The following is a 23,515-nucleotide window of genomic DNA, read 5'->3' as shown; positions in this document are numbered from 1 at the left end:
TGAATGATAGCAAGATACAGACACCGCAGGACAAAGGAGTGTAATTCAAGGACTGAAGTTCACGGAGATTTATTTGAGTCAAGAGGCTGGACACTGAGACTAGGTAGGAGAAAGACAAGCGAGTCTATGAAACAGTATTACTCAAGCAAAACAAAACATCACAGCTTTGTCAAGGTAAATGATGTCTTTTTACTCCTGCAGAGAATTTGATAAATGCCGTAGTGAGAGATCCAGTAGGAGATCTGGGCTGTTGAACTGCAATCTCCAGCTAAATAATTATTTTAAGGTTAAGATTTTGCTAAGAAATAAAAAGCGAGTGCCTGACAAAGTAGGAATCTGTCACTCCTGGAGAGAAAGGCCCTGGATGTCAATGTCAGAGATTTTATCAGCATGCTAATACCCTGAAGTCAAGAGACAGCCGGCAGGTGGATGAGCCACATGCTGTCAGCAGATACCACTTGAGCACACTGCAGGAACCAATTCATTCAAGACAGCACCAACAGCCCAAGGTCTGCCCAGGCAGGCACTCCAGCACCGAGCTGGCACTAGCAGCCTTGCAGCAGGGCTGCAGGTGAGATCAGCTCATTGGTCCTACCGATAACAAATGTGTTCCTTTTTGGGGAGGATTCATTTCAGTCGGGTCACTGAGCTGATTCAGCTCATGGGGCAGCCACATGACCTCGAGGGTTCACAGAAGAGATTCATCTTATGAGAGCAGCATGTTTCTTGTATTAGCTTGGAATGACCATAAAACCACACTGAATCAACATGTAAACAGTTTAATATTCACCTTCCAGCAGGCCAACAACCAAAGCCACCACAAAGACCCAGAAACTGCTGCCAATGTTGCTTTTGTTGATGCCTTTGCGGTTGACACTCTTTGGTCATGCAGAACGATCTTTTTCCCTCTAGATGCTGGACAACTGCAGCTCCCAGTGAGCTTTTGTATGATTTCAGCCTCTCTCAGCTAGTAACCGGACTGAGACACACTTCATGGGGATCACCAACCCATTATCAGTAATTACTGAGCTGGGCTTCAATTCACACTGGTCATTTAGCTGGAAAAGGTCCCGTCTCAATATCCTGAACCATCCACTCCCCACATCTCATTTGCTCTGCAATTACACCTCGGTGATCTGGCACCCTCACCCTGCCAGCAGGAAGAGCCTCTTCTCATCCCACTGGTTTTCACTACGGGAGGTTGGTTCTGCATTTTCCAAGGCACACAGTTACCAGCTTTGTTGCTGCTTTTTTGAAGAGCAGATCTAAAGGGCTAATTTGTCCTTTGCTCTAGGATGACCCTATATAACACTTCTTCCACGTGGAATTCCTGCTTTACTAATCTCTTCTGATCACGGACTCATGGAGCAAAGACACAAAACATGTACTACTCAAGTTCCCAGGGACCCCAAGAAATTTCTTTGGCTGATCCACATGGCCTTTTAGGTCCCTCAAGTCAGTCTTGGACAGAAAATATGACTAGAGTGGGGCTTATGGGCTTATATCTTCTTTAACCCCTTCTACTGAAGATTATACTACAGCAATCATTTCCCTCCTGTCCAGAGCAGTTCCACACAGTCCAGGTTCACTCCAACTGGCATCTTGGGGTGGGAAGCACAGAAATACTTTAGTTCTCCTCCAGACTTAATACGTATCAGTGAAGATTTAGCTGGTGCTCGTGTTCCTTTCAGCCATTCTGTGCTTAAAAGCAGGGAGGTAACATGGCCTGCTGCCTCGTTCCAACCCAGGGAAGGAAAAAAGGGCAGTTCAGAAAGGCAGCAACTGGAATTACAACACACTGATGTAAAGCTCACAGCAGCGCCAAGCAATGCCTTCCCGCCGCAGGCACGTCCATCCATCTCTGCTCTGGTCCATTTTCAGCTGTTGTTTTAAAGGTTTCTTGACCTCCCTGCACTGAGGTTATAGATCATGTAGATTTGTGTAGGTGTTTTCTTGGTTTTGGTATTCTCTTGAAGCAGAAGTCAGTCACCAAACAGACAGAATTGAAGTCAAGATTAAAGAAAGGAGAAGAGAAAGAAGCCAGGTATAGTGACTGTAACGCGTTCTGTGGAGGAGACACGCTATAAAAGGACTAAATATCCATCCTACCAGAGCACATTTGCAACGCACACATTTCTGGCTACTAAGGTACTGTGCCAAACACAGCAGTAAATCCTCAACTGTTTGGCACATCACCTTAACACAAACAGTACTGAAACCAAGAAAGAGATGCATCCAAAAATTGTTTTTTCTGCGATCCACTTGCTAAGGAATGCTCAATAAATATCATTCAAAGTACGTTGGTACTTCATGAAAATGCTTCAGAGCCAAAACCTCCCCACCTCAAAATAAAGAAACAGTTCATCAGAATTTCCACAATTCTCCAATGCAATTTAAAATCTCTGCAGAAACCAAAGCAACCAAAGCCTAAGGTGCTAGCATCAGTTCTGAACACGCGCTTGGAGGACTCGCTCACCAATTAACACTGGGCTCACTCACCAATTAACACCGGGCTCACTCACCAATTAACATTGATTCTCTCTGGTACTCTTTGCTGAGGTGGCAGCGCTGGGTCACACAGGACACGTATCTCTCCAGAACATACCAGCACATTTCATAGTAGAAAGGATAACGGAATTTGGCGTGCACCTGAAAGCAAGGTTGAGACCGTCAGTCCACGGGGAAGGGAGGAGAAGTTTGCAGCACAAGGGCCAGCCATCATTCTCATCGTGTTAGCACGAGCACACACAGTATGCAGCAGGGGGAGGGGAGGGCGGGGGGAGCCGCGTGAGACGGATGCCTTCAGCATACAAAGCGAGGAGGCCGCCTGCCTGCCTGCCATGATAGCATCATTTCTTGGTTCACTAATTTGTATCCTCTTGGGGTGGCGGGAGAGGAAAGGGTTTGTGTTCTTGTGAAATCATGAAACTGATGGATGGCCCCCACGGCATTCTTTACCTTCTGTATAAACATAGGGTGGTCACATACAGATGTTAGTCACTAAAATCCAAGTTAAAACAGAAGTGGTTTATTTCATTTCCAAAGCACTAGCACATGATTATATTATTATCATTTTTTTTAAATCAAAATGGCAGCACTACCTAAAATGACTCAAGCAGGAAATACATCTTTTTCCAATTACCACCTTCCCAACAATTTGATTAAACAAATGAACAAACACAAATTCTTGATGATTAGTATACACATTAAAAACAGAAATCCCTTTTGTGGTTTACACCTCGCATTTTGGTAGGGAGCTAACTTTTGCTACAAACAAAACTGAAAGCGGGATTTTGACAAAAGAATGTCGAGCTGTGCATTTTTTCTTTCATCTCAGACCTGTTTGTACACAAAAATCTTATTCTGTAATGGTATGTATTTGTGAGATCATTTCAGATTCAGAAGAAAACGAAGTGGGTTTCCTCATCTTCCCCAATAGTTTTCTATCCATGGGAGGTCACTGTACCAAGGAACAACCTAGGAAGGTCCCCAAATGCAAGAACATAGAAATATTGGTTGTGATTTGTTAGAAACAGATGCCACGCATCTTGTATGCACTTGTACTTGCTCTATACGCTTCTTTTTCTCTTGGTGACACAGAAATTGCATTTTGCAGGTTTGCATGCATGCATTGCGCTGGTATTTAAGAATCGCTTTAAGGCATTTTATGGATTTTAACTGCTCCCCTAGCTAAGAGGTGTCCACCCACGTTTAATGAAAAGCTGGACTGCACTAGAAGGACCATTATCTTAACTGATTTTAAACAAAAACCACCACCCCACCACACATCACCCAAAAAGCTGTGAGGTTTAAAGAGACCCACTACTGCAACACCTGGAAACTCAGATCTGGCTCTGCAGAGCAGGCCCAGTCTGCACATCTGCCTGGTGACACCAGCATCCACTTGGCCATGCCAAAGACTTACAAGAAGGCTTGAAAACTGTCCCCAACATAGGCAAAGAACCTGCCTCTGCTCCCACAGGGAGCACAGGCACTTTCAGCAGTGAAACAACATGTAATTAAGGGAGAACACACTGTGTCATCACACTAAATGTATCACAATGTAGGACTTTGAAATTCCACAGCAATTCCCCAAAGTTAAGATTTCTTAAATCCTCCACAAGTGGAGCTGGCAAATCTGAACTGTGTGGTGCGATGGGTCATGCATCCAGCAATGCTGCAACTTTTCATATGTTTCCCTGATGTTTGTTATAAAGAACAGACACCAAAGAAAAAAAAAATGGAAAAAATAACCAACCAACCAACCAGAATCCCCCTAAATGTGAGAACATTTAACCCCAGGGCCTTTTTGCAGTCGAGAATTTCTTTCCTTTGGTTTAGTTATTTGTCATAAAGAAGAGCTCGAGTCACGTATCACTATTACGGAACACAGGGGAAATTAGCCATGCTAAAATATATGCTAATAAAGGAACTCAAATTTTTCCAAGAGAGCACTGCAGGAAACAAAATTTGCAAAGAATTGACTTACAAACAGGAAGCCGCCTTCCACCCCTCAGCCTTGCCTTCAAAAGGTTTTCAGCCACATGCCTGGGAATATTAAAGACATCATTGCTCAACATTTGTTGACAGATTCTGAGCTTCACCAAATTTAGTTGTTACCAATGTTAATTCAATGTGAAAGACAAGGCAGTAATGCATGCAGTGCTCCCATTATGTATATCAATCTTTAATATTCAATTTGAGTTCCTAATTGCCTCACTATCAATGTTCCAACCCACAGCAAATCCCTCCATGCCTCTGTAATTCACTGTTTGCCTGGGAAGGCTCTGCCTTTGCAAGCCTTCTGAACTAAGAGCTACCACATCCAACACGAGGTACTGTGCAGAGATCTGCGGTGGCCTTCGCCATTAGATTAAGTCTAACGGAGCTTTAAAATCTTTTAAAATTTGCCTTATGAAGAAGCACAGGGAACATTATTTACGATAGCCTTGAACGTTTCTTAATTGATGGGTGTGAGCTGTGTTACATACAAGTCCATAATTTTTCCATTGTACAGTCACGGTCAAATGAACTCTTATTTGGGGGGAAGTTACGTGATCATTTAAAAGTGTCCTACCTGGTACAGACTCTGCCAGAGGACTAAACCCCCTACCAGCAGGGAAATAGACTACATCTAACCAGCATTTCCAGCTCTAACTTCTATGATTAATAATTTACAATCCACAGAATAATTTTTTAAAATTATTCCTGTACAGTGAGAAAAATCCTCTCTGGAGTATGATCCATTTTCAAAGTGAAATGCTTTTAGAGACCTGTACCTCCCTCCAAAATCAAAACAAAACAAAAATGTACGAAGTAAGGCACAAAGTTTCCTTAAGAAATCATTTCTCTTCCACAATACCCATTAAGATTTTGTTACAAGTACAAACTCTACTTGTGTTTAATCACTCTAATCAGAATCTTGAAAAACAACATTTGATTATTTACAAAATAATCCATCTATCCACTTTAGATATTATCCAAAGTTCCAAAAAACCACATCAGTAGCAAACACCGTCATCTGTGAGTGACCACCTTACGGATGTATTTTGAGTGCTCCTGTCCCCATCCATGTTCCAGTCTTTTAACGCCGTTAAATTTAGACGAGTTGGGAGTGAGTTTGACACATTCTTCCTCTTCAGTAATACGGAGCTGTAACACCCCTGTGCCAAGATGATGAATCTCTGCATGGCAGCCTGCTTTGCAGTTATTCAAGCTGGTCTAGCAGAGAGCTAAACAGCTTGGCCTATTTGACTAGCTGTTAATTGGCCTCTAGGAAAGCCAGACTGCAAAATGAGAGTCTCTACAAACTGTAAGGCTGGAGAATATTTGTTTACCTCAATTGCACATTAGGAGCTGTTTCCAACAATAGACATGTTTTTTATTACTCCTTAAAACTATTTTTAAATGGCTATAACCCTCTTAAAAAGTCTCCTAGGGATTTGAGAAATTAAGCTAGAATAAGCATGACAAGTATATAAACTAGGCAATTTTATCAGGCTGTAAATCAGCATTACCGTTTCAACCATGTATTTATTCTTGTCTTAGCTGCTAAGACAATAACAACTACACCTAGCATAAAAATGACTTTGAATATCAGCAATCAAAGATGATTAAGCATTATATAGCAGCTTTAAACACAGCGAAACCTCCATAAAATTGCTCTCTGCAAAATGAAGAAGGGAAACACACCTGTATTACACTTTGATTTGAGCGTGGCAAATTACTTCGTCAATCACATCGTGTAATTTACTTCTGTGCTATACACAATGGAAAGATCAATACTGATGAGAAACTCATTTGCAGTATGTTCACACTGCCAAATTTGTGTGAACTACATACTGTACTGAGTCTGCTATTCTAGCCCCTGTATGAATAAAATTATTTGAACAAAGAAATTACAAAATTTGATTGGCAAAGCAAATAAAGTAGTACACACCAGAATTCTATTTTGAAAACATTTGCCCCTTCAAGATTCCTGCGTGATATTTTTAGTTGTTTTGTGCGTTATTATTTCTAAATAACAGTATTGATTTTTCTGCCTCTTTCTCATCAAACTTCTGTATGCTTTAGTTGCAAGTCTTCTATTTTCTGTCTTGAACTTCTTGCTAGTTTTTGGCTGTTCACACAGCATTGTTATTATACAGCTGCCCACAAGCACAAGTTTGTGAACAAAGGCCTGGGGTTGGGCAAGACACAGTGCTGGCACAGCAACATACAAGTGCTGAAACTTACTGTAAAGTTGTGGAAGTTCTGGGTTGTTGGCTTTCATTAGTCTCTTTTAAAGTACTCAAGTATTTCTTGGAGGGCAAATTATAAAGAACTGCAGATACTTTGAAGAAAAATAAATCAAACCCAACAAGAGTAACGATCTGATTTGGGATTTCCAAATGTCACAGAACCCCTTTCCAAAAAACGGTGACAGGACATTTTCAAAGAGGCAGACATCACACCCACAGAACCTTCCCACAGGATCACGGTAGTAGTGACTTTTCAAAGACACTTCACTGTAGCTGCCCAGTAAGATCCTGAAAGTTACCAAAAAAATAACGGGGCCTCCTGGTATAAAAGCTCAGGAGATCAAAGCTGCCTCCAGTTTCCCAAGCAGAAGGACCTGACATGAAGAAGCACTGCTGAGCAGCTGCGATTCTAATAAAACGTGCATGGCTTTGGGTTGCTCAGGTCCTGTGGGAACAAGATGCCAGCTCTCCTTATATCAGGAGAAAGAGCATTTCCCTTCCAGACATCACTGGAAATAAATAAATTGTCTTTTCCATTCCAGTTAGCTGTGCTAGCACCCTTCATGGCAACAGCACACCTCTCCTTTGAGCAGCTGCAGCATACGTATCCGGTGTGTATTGCTGGTTCTTACTTACAGCCACTCTAAAAACCTTCCTGTGCTGAGCTCCTTTGTTGAACTTAGCCACAGTTCAACTCTGGCCGCCAGTCCTTTTTCTGAAGGACTCCTACAGCTCATCCCATCGCCTTTCACTCTGCAAAAGAAGCTGGTGAGCCCCTTCCTGCTTCTGCCATCCCAACTTTTTCCTGGTCCAGTCCTTATACTCTTTACTTACTTATTTATTTTTAAGATACTTCACATTCTTGCCTTGGGAACACCTATTCAAAGCCAGGATGAGCTCTACTCTGGCCTTTATGCCCTTTCCCTCTACTTCTGCCCTCTGCTGCAGTCCCTCTGTTCTAATTCTTCCGAATTTCAGCTTCTGTCTTCATCTGTCTTCCACCAGGAATTCATTCTTCTACTTAAGATTCCTTCTCTTCATTACAATCACTGCAGGAAACCAACCTCTCCCACCACCGCTTTGCAGTGTGGAGGCTAACAGGCCCCGTACCCCTGTGAAGCACGGGAGCACTCTGTTCCTGACACAACACTGGCAGAGAGAGGCTTGAGGGGAGGACACCCTTCCTCTCACTGAGACAGAGATGCCTTTCGAAACAACACGTATTTGTCTCGGACTAACGCACTGTCACTGCAAGCAAAGGGATTTGGGGCAAAAGCCCACTTGGAGCCAGAACTGTGCCCTCTTGTAGAGGTGAACACAATTAGCTTACGTTCAACACATAACATTTTAAGATTTTTTTAGTGAAGAAGCATCACAGCTTCCCGCTGTGTTTTGCCAGCCCAAATCTCCACAAACGCTTGACCTGGCACCTGTGCCTGCGGTCTACCAGCACTGTCACAGTGCAGTGCCTCCAAAATTGCCAGCCACAAAAAGTCCCATCTAAATTTGTACACACACTGCTCCGTATTTACATCAAAATGCTATGATTGCCTTACACGGTTTATTTAATAGCCTAGTAAAAGACTGGCACTTCCTTCAGATGCTTCTGCTTTATGGAACTGCAAAGCATATGACAGCTAGGTGTCAAGCTTATTAATCAAGGGCATAATTTTCACTCCTCAAGAGGCTGCACAGAAACCTCCTCCAGATGTAATGCTCTGCTGCAGCCAGGTGAACATCCCCATTCAGACTAATGCCCCTGCCCAGACTCGTTAGTCCCATGAAATTTTTGCATTCTATGGAATCATTGCAGAAGAAAATCCTGAGAAGCACAGAAGATGATGCTTCATAGTAAACTCCTCCACAGCTTTCTCAGTTCAGCTGCGGACAGTAGAACCATCCTTGTCCCATTATTCTCCAGCCCTGGTATCCATTCCAGGAGGTTAGCAGGAGTGTACTGGTACAAAGGAACCGCCCTGTAGAGGTCAATATGCTTGTGTGCACGAGGGAGTTTGTTTATAAAGGTTAGCAGGCAGACAAAAGATACAGAATGGGCATGGCTGTTGGAAGTAGGGAAAAACAGATGAGTAAACGTCACTAAAAATCACCAACATTTGAAAGTCTCGTTATTTCATGTTTACCTCTCAACAATTCTGGCATGGAGATCCCATCAGTTCTTGTTTCTCAGAAAGGAAAAGCAGGGACAGAAAGAAACGGGCAGGCCACGGTCACAAAGTTAAGAAGAGAATCAAGTATCCTTACCCTTGTTCTGTCCTCAATTTCATAGATGCGAAGCTGCATGGGAACATTAAAGCTATGCAGGATATTTCCACCAAACACCAGAGAATCTACTGGAGTATAAACCGCATGTATCCACCCTAGAGAGGGAAAGCAAAGAACTGAGAATGCCTCACACTATGTAGCATCACAGAGCAATTTACAATCACATTTTAACAACCCCATAAACCCCATTCTGAGGGGGGAAGAGAAGTTAAGTAGCGAAAGGTTAAATAGTATGCTCATAGCCACTCCAAGACTAATAATAGCAGAAGGCATCTTATGATGCACAGTCTCACAACCCTCTGTGTGTTGAGTTCTTCTATTTATCCACAGAACGGTTTCAGTGTTTACTGAGAACACGCAAGCTTGTGACTCAACCACATCCATGACTAAGAAGCAAACTCAGCCTGCTCAGTACACTTGGCTCTCAGATGATCTCCTGGCACCTCCACTAGGGCTGCAAATCATGTTGGTGGTGCTGGTGGGCTCGGGCTGCGCAACTGGACTGAGTCACATCAGACTTCTTCCATGCCAGCTCTGGCGCACACGTCTCTAGGTGTCAACAATTTCAAGTTATTGCCAGCCCTCCTTCAGGGGTGAAAGTTTTATGTTCTATTATCAACTTCCTGAAGCAGCAATTGGAAATCTTCCTCACTGCCAGCCCCAAGTTAAAGGACTTAACATTTCTAGTACCTGAGCTGATGAGACTGTTCTGACCCTGTCCTGGAAGGGCCTGAATTCATTTCACGGGCTCCAAAGTGAGGGAAGAATTTTCTGCCATAACAGAAATCCAGATGTAGCAATTCAGGCAGCCACACACAGCTCGTCTGCTTCTGCATTGTTTGCTTGGTGTGCCAGCAGCCGAAGGCCTGGCTATGCAAGACTGGAGCCTCTGATCTCTGTGGTGAAAGGATTGATCCTGCTAATGATCTGGGCCCCATGGAGACCTGAGGCTTTTTTTCTTCTGATTTTTAATGAAAAGTATTACAGTTTATAAACCAGCAGATAAAAGCAACATCGGGGGCAGTCAATTTTCTCCTAACTGGGCAGTACTTTCCATTAAAGCTCTGGTGGTTTTCCTTCACTTCAAGATCATTGAGGGAGCAGGAAAATGCTGCTCAGCCTAAAGGGCTCTCCAGCAAGCAGCCACGGGGGCCTTTTGCAGCAATCCCTAGAACCTGAAGGCCTGCAGAGGCACACCTGAGAAGTCCTCGAGCCCCAGCAGATGGCAGAACTGCAGCTTTCATTTAAGGGCATATTGGTAGGAGAGTCAGGAAGGAAAAGAAATCAACATGAGAATTTTTTCCCTGGAAACATCACTCTGGATACATTTTTTCCTGAATGTTAACATCACTGAAAGGTTGAGGTTGGCTGGGACCTCTGGAGGTCACCTGCTCCAACCCCTCCGTGTGAGCCAGGCCACCTAGAGCTGTGTGCCCAGGACCACATCCAGACAGCTTTTGAGTATCTCCAAGGATGGAGCCTCCAGAACCCTTCTGGGCAGCCTGTTCCAGTGCTCAGTCAGTTCACAACTCTGATTCCATGTGGTAAATGGGATGCAGAGAAAAACGCAGGTGGCTCGTGGCTCTGACAGCTCTAGGTATTGCATCTTTCCTGCTCCAGTTAGTGTAATTTCAGCTACTAGCCACTTACTATCATCCAGCACGTTTATTACTTCCAAATCAAGAACGACCAACTAGAAAGGATTTTTTTTCCCTGTAAGGGTAGTACAGCAACCATGCATGTCAATAACATGAAAACACTTCACAGTTAGAGCAGTCCATCACCTCACATGAAATACATCAATCAGCCTGTACTAAGAGCAAACTACTGCAAAATAAATGATACTCCTGATCCTAGTCTTCGGGAAGGAAAAAAAGATGCAAGGTGAAGGAATTTGGGGCTACTGCTCTCACGAGGTATCAAAGACTTCTGCAGTTTAGGGGCTGCTGGGTCCCCAAAGCTGATTTATTGGATAGGTGGAACAACTCAGGGTCAACTGGTGTGATAATTCAGCTTCATTGCCAGTTCCAGGGGTAAACAAGCTGAAGCTCCAACAAGTGCAATGACTTATCCATGGCCACAGGGCTGAGCGGTGGCAGAAGACAGGCCACAAGCAGCAGGACACTGAGGAGCCCTCGCCATTTGTTTACACCACACACCTCCCAGCATAAATCACTCAATGTACACACAGACTGACAGATGCAACGAGGTATTTTAATGGAATCATCATCATCATTCTAAATACAACCTGTTACCAGAGATTCACAGCTCAAGTAAGAAGAGTAACTGAGCTCTCTAGACATGTAGGAAAGGTAAAAAGGTAAAATCCTTCGTTTTAAGAAGAAATAAAATGAAACACCATCAATGCTATTGTTCTTCAAGTGTCTGTTTTTAATATAACCCCACAGCAGCCTCTTCCTACAAATTTTATTTCCTCAGTGAAAATTTCACACTGGAGTGCAATCAATTTCATTTTTTTCTTTGCTCTTTGGGTTTCAGTCTCATCACACCTTCCCCAACCTCTCAACTCTGTCCCCATTAAATGTCAACGTTAACAGCCTCTAGACTTCCTCAGTAGCAATCCCAATATAATTGAGAGAAGCTAGAAAAGACCAATAAATGCCTGTAGCCAATGCTCGAAAAAAAACAAAAATAAGTGTCCCAGACCTGACAAAAACTCAACAGAAAGCTTAATGAGCATAAATGTAGTTTCAATGTTGTCCTTACAGAAAAGATGGAAGGGGTGCGAACTGAAGTCTTCTGAGAAAACCTCTGGTTCTGCAGATCATACACTGAATTCCCCACTTATGTTTCTAAACCAGGTAGCTACTCATTTAACAAACAATTAGTACCTTCAACTGACAGATGCAAACTCCTGACTTATGAACTAAGCATTAGGACCTTCAAGACACACGTATCTCTAGTAACTAGACTGAAAATACTGTTTTGTTTTTATGACACAGTTCTCAGTATTTTTTACAATATAGTTCTCAATAATAAAGCACTGAAATCCACCAGAAAGCCACGAGGACCAGGAAAAAAGTTAAAATTACCAGAGACCAAGCCACACACAGACAGCCTTTTACCGTAAAGCCCTTGGAAATCAAGTTCCCCACTCCTACCTAAAGCAGAGCGTAAGACAACTTCCACGTGTGGCTCAGGGATGGGAAAGGATAATGCCGTGGGTACTGTCCCTTCGTGGAGAAACAATGTGGAAGCATGGAGCTAGGGACACAGCCAAGCCCCAGGGACACCCTAACATCTCCAGCAGTTCATTTGCTCCCAGAGGGAGGATCCAGCCCACAGCCCCTCTACCAGTGAGAGGATGCAGGCCTGACAGAGGAGTCACCTGCTGGCAACACAGATCTTGGCCATTCGGCTGCTGAGCATTTCTCAGTCACACTGCATCCCAAAATAGTCTCAACTCGCCTGAGGAACACTGAATATTGAGACTGCAAAGAAGCAAACACAAAGAGGTGTGTTCCAGGGATGCGGGACACTATGTGCAAGATTAGACAAAAAAAGAGAGAGAACTGACAAGGTAGGAAAAAACTGAAAGATTGGCACAGAAGCTACAAGGGAAAAGAAAATCTCCTGTTCTAATATTAACAAGACTGTGTACAGAGACAAACTGAAGACACCAGTAGCAGAAGTAGGAGGAAAGAGACGAGCAGGAAACACTTCCCATGAGCATTGTATATTGTGAAAACGAGCTCTGAGAGCAGATAAACTTGGATGGCACATGCCATTAATTTCCACAGCTTCGATGCAAGCACGACTCAGAAATAAACTGTGAGGAGGATGAACGCTCATTGTGACCACTTGCTAACAAATACACCCACGTTGGAAGCTTCCCAATTATGGAGGCTTGTAAAGAGGAAGAGAGACCTCCAGAGGTGTGTGTAATCCGTAAGACAACAATGAAGGCCAAGGGGACTGCTTTGATATCATCCACATCAACACACCCTGCGTGTCTCACTTCAGCTACGCTGGTATTTTGCTGGACGGACTGACAGGTCTGTTGACATGTATATGGTCACATCACCATGTCTATGGTCACATCTGCTCACCTGTGTCTGCATCTTTCAGCTCTCACAGCAAAATTTTTTCCACGCAGCCTCCAACAGAGACACCTCTGAAGGGAGTCATCAATTCTCTCCTCCGCAGCTGCTTTCTACTGTCTACATCAACTCAGGTACTGCTGCACAACCCTGCATGTTCCATGGGTTAGCGCGAGACAGGAGATAACATCTCTCCCCTTGGCAGCATTCCCAAACCCAGACACATTCTCTCTCTGTTTCTGTTCCTCTCTCTCTCTCTCAAAGAATAAAAAAAAAAAAAGAAAAAAAAAAGAAAAAAAAAAAAGGAAAAGGAATGCAACACAGAATACAATACCACAAATTTAATTTCATCCTTAACGCTAAAAAAGCACTGGAGCGGTATCGGAAGAAAGGGATTAAGGGCAGGAAAAAATGCTAAAGTCAGAGGAATGAGATATTGTTAATTTTTGATTGAAAGACACAAAAAAAAAAGCAGCACCTGCTGAACATTATCTAAAGCTACTGCTAGATTGCACAGATGTGACACCTACTGTGTGGCCTCAGGGATGAGTCAATAAAGAGAAACCTTCCTCAGAGGTGACTGGTTTCAAACCAGCCTGTTGATACCAGTTCCATTTGATCCCTGTTTGGTGAGGCCGAACCCCAACTGCAGCAGACGCCGCTGAACCGGCACCCATTGTCTAAGAAAGAGGCTAACGAGCAACTGAACATGGAACCAGCCACTGTGATCTTTCTTATTGCAGCTCTTGATGATTAATGAGCATTTCTTCCTTCCCAAAACACCCCTAGCTTATGAAGTAAAACCAGCATTGGGCAGGAATCTTATTCAGGAGACTCAGAAATGCCCTCAGCTGGTTTACAGTTAGAAATTATTCCACTGCTCCTAAGGTACACTCAAATATTTAGATGTTATCATCTCTAGTAAATCAAGGAGGTAAAATTAACAGTAAAAAAGCTTTTCTTAAGAGTTAAAAGAAAGATACTATCTCATTATCTTCTGAATTTTATAAAACAAGTATTATTAAACATTACAAACTTGTTAGAAGATTTCAGGGCCCTGTAAATTCCTGCTGTATCTTCAAGAATGGAATCATCCTTCCGAGAATAATAAAGCAGAATATGAACTTATCAAGAAAGCTACAGGGCAAACGGACCACAAACTCCAAGCCAAAACCATGGTGCATCAATTTCCAGTAGTAACTGAACAGGTATTTTGCTCTGTGATATACATACATACATATTTTCCTGTGATTCTACAGCAACTTTGTCTGGAAAAGCAAAAAAATATGTAAACAAATTAAAAAAAAATAATCAAAAGTGACTAAAGACATGTCCTTATGGGGAAGAATGCCAAGAAACCAGATATAATTTCTCTGACCTCAAAAGAATAATGATTGGGTGACAGTAGTGCCCACAACCAAGTATATCAAGGAAACATCATGCTTACATTTTTAGAGTAAAAAATTAATGATTTTTGTCCCCAGTAATACAAGTAATCCAGCAATTCTCAATCTTACATAATTTGATAAGAATCAGGTAGAGCACTGCAGAGGAACAGAACTGAAATCCAACATTATGCTGTCACCTTCCATCTGAAAGTAGCCACTCGAGGCAAAAACTCTCTCTGATGTTCTCCGCTGATCTCCATCGCTTGGTCCCTAAAGGTTCCAGGCACGGAGCTTCCATTAATGTCAGTGGAAGCTCCTGAAATGGAAAAAGCGAACAGCAACCGAAAATAGCCAGGCAGCTATGCAGCCCTAGCACGACTCCCTGCAAAAAAATTTACCAGTCAGATTTTAATAGCCTGTCATTCTCCTTGATAGAAAGCCTCTGTGCTACCTTCTGGCCCCATTACACAATAATTCATCAAATACTGACTGGCACGGCGGAGGTGACCTAGGACCACACGCTCGTAACAGGCAGAATCTTATTGATAACCACAGATACAGTATTTGAAACGCTCTGAGTGCTTGCTAACCACAGCATAGAGTCTAGCATAGTACAGCCCTTTCCAGCTACTTTCGTTCCCCCAAAAAGTGTTCATCCAAGAAAAGTCATTATTTCTGTATTTGACTGAGAACCAGAACTTTGGAGCACTCTAATGTTACCGCAATAATCATCACAGAACAATGAGAATATTTGGTTAGACCATGGCTCATTTTTCATCTCTCAAGAAATTGAGAGATTATAACGGCATCTTTCCACGCACAAGGCCCCACAGTGTGTTACAGTAAAGAACGTACAAAATAAAACAAAAACTACTTATTCGGTGGGGGACGGCTAACTGCAGGGTGAGACACAGCTCTCCTAAGTGTGCAGCAACACTAGGGAGAAGTTTGGAGAGGAGGCAGAAAGGAACACCGTGCCCAGTTGATAGCAAGTGACCTCACCTGGATTTTGATCATGGGAAAGCCTAAAAGCTTTAAAGCTCAAAAGTTGCCTCCAAGATCTAGTGGCAGTACATTGGTCAAGTCTTGGAAATCAAAAATGCACGGTGACTTCTGTCCGTTACTTTATGGACCATATTGGCCTATTACTTGAATTGCTCCTGTGAGATTTAAAGAACAGCCAAAGCACTCAGAATGGCCTGGCTACTTGACGATTCCCCCCAGAGACAGCTCTCCCAACTACCAGTTCACTCACACTACATCACATCCTTCCCTGTACTCACATTAACGCTGCGGATTTGGAAAGCCTGCAGTAAAAGACACCCAAACCAAGCTTACCCACGGTCAAGCTGACAGCAGTATCGGTAACAACCCAGAACCAGCCAAATTCACCTTTTCCAGGCACAATTACACACTTACTTCACAATGTTAGCAACAGAGAAACACTGCAAGACAGATTTCCCACAAGAGACTACAAGCTGGCCTGCTTTCGCAGGCCCTGATTTTGCATGCGCAAACACTCTTGAATTTCAGGTACAAGCGCCTACACCAAGCATAAACACACACACACACAAGAAAAGGTCACTTTTTTGGAAGAGAGGTATCAGAGGAAATTGAGAAAAAAGCAAACAAGCTTAGCATATTCCCAGCTACTGCAAGATCTTGTTTGTAGAGGACAACAGGGAAGGAGGAGAGAGACAATATCCCTGTCAGACCCCCAGCACTTACAATCAAAACGACACAGTCAGCAAGACTAGAAGACTCAAAAGAGCACCTGGATTGAAAAAAGGATCATTTTTTCATTTTGTGTATGCTTAATTTTGAGCTTAGCTTTAGGAAGCATCAGTGAAGTTTAGAAGTACACAAGAGGAATGAATCTGATGTTCAGAGAACCGAGATGGGAAGGGAATTCCATGCATAAAGCAACAGTTCGGGAAAAAAAATATATAAAAGAAGCACAAGGATAAAAGCGAGAGATGGTTGAGATGGTTTACAGAGCATGAAGAATGGAGTGGCAGGTGAAGGGCATGAAGGGGAGAGAGAACAGGTTCCAGTGAAGCTATGCAGTGATGTAAGACAAGAAAAATATTTACACTCAAAGCAAAAAGCTGGGCACTAAAGATAGTCAAAAACCAGGTAGCACTTTTTCATTGACTTAGTGAGCAGTACATTGCAAGCAGGCTGCAGGGGAGCAATCAGGAGGTAATTGAAGAAGTGGCTGCATGCAAGCCAGAGACAAGAGCCTACAGAAATCTTGAGTGGAAGAAATCTGGAGGGATGCTGCTCGGTCCATCCCTGCCACAGCGATGCCAGACACCTGAACATTTTCTCCATAACCAACACCACATTGGACTCCAAATGCTCCCACTCTGCACATCCTCAGTGCAAACCACCACTGAACACACACACACTGTACAGAAGAACGCTAACAGCACAAACAATGCTGGACAAGCTCTAGATTTGATTGTGATTGATAAAATGTTGTGTCCCTGCTGAGACAATAGCTGCACACAGAGATTATGGTTTCCTCTTCAAGACCCTCACAGCTTACACAGGAAAAGAGAAAAATTCGCTCTACAAAGAGCTTCCCTTCTGTCTGGCAGGTAGGTTTGGTATGCAGCGTCCGCTACATCACAGCAAGATGTGTTACTTTGACCAAATTTCACCCACGTTAACACACAACCATATGAAAGGTTCAATTGTTTCTGATAAACACACACAGTGCCAACACCCAAGGGCCACAGCATTCTTCACTAATATCTTGTCCTTATGCACAAAGACATCTCCCCTCCTGGAGATAAACAACTGGATTTCTACAGGAAATAAAAATAAAAATCATTTGCTGTCTTGAGTAGTTACTGTAGCTTCCTCCCCCCTCTTGAGCCTTCAGCTGCTCTCACACCTTGAGCACGCAGCTGGCCATAAACCCCAACGAGTCATGAAGGGGTGACAACTGACAATTAAATTCTGACATCGGTTTAGATTGTACTAATGGAAAAGGCTGGGTTCCTAGTTAAATTATCACTTTACTGCAGACTTCACCAGTCGATCATCCTTAACTCACCAGCGGGAACTGGTAAAGTGGGAAGTGAGAGCTGGTAACGGTGCACCACTTGCTTGGAGAAGTCCTATGGGGCCATGAGGAGTGCAGCTTGGGTCCTACACAGGGCACTGGACGCAGCATCCCTCTGAATCTCAGCTCACTTCCTCCACCCAATACTTAGGAAGGACTCCTAAAGCACTGCCAGATGCACTTTGACCCAGGACGACTCGCTACGCTGATAATACCTGGCTCATTTTCTCCTTGATACCACAGCTGTGATTTGTGCCTTTTGGTGCTTTCCAGGGTTAGAAGCACAGGTAGAAATTAACTGGTTTAAACTTAATCCTGAAAAGATGAAGGCGGTGATGCAGAGGGAAATACCCTGAGGCCCTGGTGAGCACTATAATTATGCCTTCTGTAAGAATAACTCCCATTCTTGTGCAAGTGCTTTGTAGTTTCAGGGATTTACTGGATCTACTGCTGATCCTAGATTCTCAAAGAAACCTTCCATCTCCCACCAGCCTATGATCTTACTCCCCCATGTGTCTTGTTACAGTCTTCTCTACCGACTTCATCCTTTACCCTGTGATGATATAATAGCATCGCTAGGACCACCCCCAAAAATGACTTGAAAATGAGAGCACAGCGGGAGATTTGATGCAAAAAGGCCCTTCACCGACACGTTCTCCATTCGCAGTCCAACTGAGCACTAGCTGAATCACTCCACACACTTTCTGAGGCCGGACCTGTCATTAGAAGGTATTTGCCTTGCGGCCGAGTTGAGGCTGGTTCAGAGGTTATCAGGCTCAGCTGGAAGTGGGGGACACGCTGCTTTTACAGGCACCCATCACCAGAAGCCGAGCACTACCAGCGGTTACTAAGTGCATACAAAACACATTCAAACATTAACTAGTGCAATACTCTCACAAACCAGAGGGAAGAGGTCACAGGAACTGACCTGTTTTACAAGGCTATGCTCAATTTGCTGACCTGGAACAGCTTTTAACTAGGCATTTCCATGCTCTTAAAACAAACGGGGAAATATTATCCTTTCACATAAGTAAGAGATTTGTGGAAAAGGTTTCTGACAAAATACACCAGAACAAAACCCTGGAATCCGTGAGGTGCTTAAGGAGAAATTATTCATGTATGCCTTTCAAACGTGGCACGGAGCCTAAAATGGCTGAGGTATTGGCATTTCTGTTCTTTGGGCTTTCCTAGGAAAACAGAAACTACAGTCAAAAAACACAGTTGGAACCACTTCGCTCCAGCCACCATGTTACAGTTGTGTCCCGTGCAGGCTCCCACAACTTGCTGGGTTCCAACTGCTGAGCATGACTGAACTAACAGACAGAAAGTCTTATTCGTAGGAGGCTGCTCACAAGGGAACGAAGATAAATACAAAGATGCAGTAACGGGATCTAAGCAAACAGCACAGGCACACTCAAACACCTAGTTCAAACAGTAACAGCACATTCTGACCTGCTTCAAGGGAAGACCTAATTCCTTTAATGGATTAACTCCTACACCCTCCAAGTCATTCTGCCTGTCACATCCCAGGCAGATTCTTGCCAAATGCTTACCAAACATGCAAATTTGTGGCTTTTGGTTGATGCTAATAACGCTCCTTAGTTAGCAGGAACATTATCAGTGTCTTCTCATGACCTGCATTCTATCTGTCTCCAAAATTAAAAAAAATATATATAATAATCTTATCCCCACAGAGTAATTCTAGAAGCTGAAGAACTACCAACCAGTCCTTCTGTCATGTAAAAAGGCTATCCATATTTATTTCCCTGGGAAAATCCGCTAGACAGAGGCAATGTATTATACCATTATAAAGAAACTTGCAGTCCCGTAATACTCAAAGAGAGCAAAGCCTGATATCATTGGAAATGAAGAGCGTTACAGATTGCACCATCCTTAATCCATTTTAGGCAGCAGAATAAAGGCCTAAAGCCACCAGCCTTCAAAGCAGCAACTATTTGGTTGCTTTGCAAGAAGAGGCTGAATCATGCAATGCAGCCACTGAGGTGGGCAGCAGTGTACAAACAAAGCACGGCTGGGCTCCTGGAAGATGCCTGGACTCAGCACGACCTCCATCAAACAGAAGTCCTGAAGAGTTACGACAATAAAATAAAGTAGTTTAACCACAAAGCAACCCTGAGGGAGCACAGCATCTGCTCTTCCATGTACTGGAATCTCCACCAGGCTCTATCAAGGACTCAATCCACCTCAGACCACAGACAGAGGCAAAGAAGTAGGTTCCTGAACCGCACGTGAAACTTGCCAGAAGAGTGCCAGAGGCTTGACATCTCTGGTCACTGAATACATTTAACACCGGTTTTACCTCAGAATAAGAAAAACAGAAAAGTACCCGTCCAAGAAGACAAATAACAGTAACAAAAGACCCCGATGAGAAGAGGTGGACTGACAGCCCCAGGGACCCAAGTCGTCTCTCTGCTGGGAAATCAAGCACATTCAGCTCCTTGCCTTTCCTTTGCCCAGGAAATACAGAGGTCAGCATGGGGTTCAGATGTGAAGAATTGTTTTACAGACAACTGTTAGTCAAGCACAATTCCAGTGATTCCAAAACCAGTTAACAAACGATACCTGAAGGAATGAAGAACGTATAGCCTTGCTTCAGCTCAATTCTTTGGCATCTTTCCACCCTGTCTCCCAGAAAGATATCACTTTGCTTTCCTGAGAGCACCCATTCTTCATAAAGTTCTAGATTCTGCAGAGTAGGCGGAATCAGCCAGAAGATCTAAAAATAAAGCAACGATTTAACTATTACCAACAATCAACAAAAACACGCAACTGAAAAATTCCGAGGAGTTTATCGTGTGTTAGGGGAATGAATGCATAGCACCCAGCCTGCTTTCTGCATAAAAAACGTGATTTCCAGGTACTGTACACAGAAATCCAGAGCAGACAGCAGCAGCAATTAGTACAGGGGCTGGAAACGTCAAGGTAACTGTCAGTTGTCATCTCTCTTCCGTGAAGCATCTTATTCAAAAGCTGCCTGCACAGTTTACGTTCAGTTCAAAACAACGTGTTGGCATAGCACAACTTCACTGGACACAGATGACCAGTGCCTGTACCACAAAGATGTTCAATCTGCTGTATTTCCTTCACTGCCCACCATATGCTGTCTACACTAGAATGAGGAAAAAGCAACCTAAAATAGCAAAGATGTGAACGTAGCCACACACATTGTATATTCTATCATTTCTGTATTCTGCAATATTTCAGGCCGGGTGTGCACACTAAAGGAACACAGAATCTCTAATAGGAAACTGAAAAGCTCTAGCTACAGAAGGAGACTTATGAGGGCACTCTGACCCAACAAGGGTACACACAGCCATGTACTCACTGCAAGACGCCTCTAAACCATGCAGCAATAACAAGCATAAAACCACCAAGGAATAACACGAGATATTTCAAATAAAGCACTTGCTTGTTTCATAAAGGTGAATGGTGTCCTTCTAGTTCAGCACACTCCATGTACATCAACAAAGGTAAACGAAATAGACTGCTAACTGACTAGCCAAAAAAAAAAAAAAAAAAAAGTGAAAAATGAAAGAAAGCAACCCCATCCCTCCACAACAGGCACAGAGGATTAACAATAGATTTCAGACAAGGTTCACCTACCTTCCCCCCACGGAAAACGTGATACCACACTGAAGTGCCACCAAAATCAATATGAAAATCAGTGAAGCATCCTTTCACACTCATCAAACAGTACCTGAAAACAGAGCAAAGGACAAAAATGAATCAGTCTGAAACAGTATTTTTCATGCCTTAATTTGCAGAGGTAACATGTGTGATACTGTTTCCATCCACTCAAGTTTTTGCATTTATAGTACAGTGCTTTTTTTGTCTCAAAGTAACTATAATTAGGTTTCTGCTGAAAAACGTGCATCTTGAAGTTTGAGTCTGCTGCTCATACAACTAGAAAGAAAGCTTTCAGAGTTAAGGAATGGAAAAATAATAAAAGTTATGTTGTTCAGAAATATTTCTGATGCCACTGCCTATCCCTGGGGTGATCTCTTTAATGCTCTCCTTCGCACTGAGACACAACCTTCACCAAAAGTTGTACACAAATAGCTTCAAAGAGCAAAGTTTTGAAAAATCTAATTTGCTTATAAATCCTCCCACACGTTTAATTACCTACTTGCCACTAATGCCATTTCCGCAAGGACCTGGGGACAGAAACCTCATTTGGCAGATTAACTCCTTTTTGTTCACATTTCTAGGCATTTCTGCATCAAAAGGCATAAAGGAACCAGCTGGCAGCAGCGCTGAGTATTATCAAATCCTCTATTTTTTTATGCCGTCTTGATTCAGGTTTTCAGAGCGGTTTAAAGTCGACATCACTGGCAAGATACACACGAGCGCTCATCTCGCTGCACGAATCTCAAGCCTCCAGCCACCATCTGTAACTAATGGCCGAAACACAGCCGCCCTTCTCACTATAGGCACCTTTGCAAACGCAGGAAACACACACCACTTAACCCACTAACCTCTTTTCCTTGTTCCGGTCTCCGTTTCATGGCTTTTTTTTTTTATTATTGTTATTATTATTAGGTTGTTGGTTGGTTTTTGGTTGTTTTTTTTTTTGGTTACGGAAACAGTACCAGAAGGGGAGTTGGAGGAAAAAAATAAAAAGGAGAAAGAAAACAGGTTTCGTTTAACTGTGTCTTTTTCTCATCACAGTCAGGTAGGGAGAATCTCGGCAGTATGCAGGCGGCGTGCAGAAGTCCCTCTAGATGATAGGCTGGAAAGGACCTTACCATGTGTCTGCGGGAGGCTGGCAAATCAGCGCGGCGGTGGGCACATAAGAGCCCGCTGCTAAGCAACCACATCCCGAGCCCAGCTGACGGACCCGTGCGCAATGCTGTCATGAAGACGGTCGATTTGCGGGCTTCGAAAGGTCCTGCGCCTCCGTCTCGCAATTAAAGCCTCTCCTGGCGCAATTACACCGCTCGCCCCTCGCCCGCTCTGGAATCCGTCCTCCTGCAGGAGCAGGAAGAGAGCTTTTTCCGCCCCTGGGGTATTTCAGATGCTTCAAAAATCACAGCCAGCCAAGAAGCTGTCTAGACTCTCAATATGCTCCATTTCAAAATATGAGTCCTTCCCTCCCAAATACATTTTTTTTTATTTATTTCTCCTTTTATGTTTTTTTCCTCTACCAAGATGTTGTTGATTACAAGTCAGACAGAAATTAAAAACAATAAAAGGAGCCCGGAAAGGAAGTTGGTTTTCTTCGAGCCAAGCTGCAAAAAGTCACAGATTGAATAATTGCTAATAAAACAAAAAACAACACGGAAATTCGCAGTCTGCGGGCAGCGCTGAGAACCATTGTTTTTCAGTAAAAATTAAAATCCTGATGGAATCAATTATTGTCAGTTTGCAAAAGGTCAGATGTAAAATTCATCACATTAACAACAATTTTCTAAGCCTGGGCTACCTACCTACAATTGCCCGCTGACACGAGGTGTTCTAAAAGGCGAAAATGGCCTTGCACCAGCCAGATTTTAGTCCTCAACAGCCAATAAAAGAAAGCTGAAGCTGTTGATCTGTTTGTATTCAAAGACAAAATAGTGGGATTTATCCTACCATCAAATCCAAGCGTTTAAAAATTAGTTTCGTGAGAAAACACCATGGCAGAAAGAACGGTGAACACACAACTTTTTGTTGTTGTTATTTTCTTGAAACTCCTCTAAGCGCAATTTCCACCCCAATAAAGGTGGGTTCAGTGTAAGAGCCACACATGGTGGTTAACAAAAACCTACAAAGCATTTGGAAAGCAAACAGTTTTCCTTTCCATCCGCAAACGAGCCATTCCACGTTTAATTTCTGCTGTTCATCGAACAGGGCTGCTTTTGTCCAGCCCCAAGGAGCTAACGAAGGGCTGGGGAGCCTGAAAAGCGATCTTCCGCCATCCAGCAACGTCCCTCGTTGCCAGAGCCTGGCACAATGCCTTTGCATTGACCT

General features: G+C 43.2%; 1 protein-coding gene across 20 annotated transcripts in view; it reads right to left on the bottom strand.

Moving 5' to 3' along the window:
* KDM2B (lysine demethylase 2B) overlaps window positions 1–23,515 on the bottom strand; it is a 101,359-nt gene that overhangs the window by 49,675 nt on the left and 28,169 nt on the right. For 16 of the 20 annotated variants that reach the window (XM_068653937.1, XM_068653938.1, XM_068653954.1 and 13 more), the window contains 4 exons: window positions 21,170–21,263; window positions 20,129–20,282; window positions 9,003–9,118; window positions 2,523–2,649 (listed from right to left, as the gene is read on the bottom strand). In XM_068653937.1, coding sequence (XP_068510038.1) covers window positions 2,523–2,649; window positions 9,003–9,118; window positions 20,129–20,282; window positions 21,170–21,263 — 491 coding nt within the window. Of the gene's footprint in view, window positions 1–2,522; window positions 2,650–9,002; window positions 9,119–20,128; window positions 20,283–21,169; window positions 21,264–21,688; window positions 21,969–22,041; window positions 22,270–22,311; window positions 22,547–23,515 lie in introns of those variants that run through there. The other 4 variants (XM_068653952.1, XM_068653951.1, XM_068653947.1 and 1 more) reach the window with 4 other exon arrangements.

The sequence above is a fragment of the Anas acuta genome, chromosome 17 (genome assembly GCF_963932015.1).
Source record: "Anas acuta chromosome 17, bAnaAcu1.1, whole genome shotgun sequence".
Taxonomy (NCBI): Eukaryota; Metazoa; Chordata; class Aves; order Anseriformes; family Anatidae; genus Anas; species Anas acuta.
The sequence above is the reverse complement of the archived record's forward strand: the minus strand, read 5'-3'. Positions and strand labels throughout refer to the sequence as shown.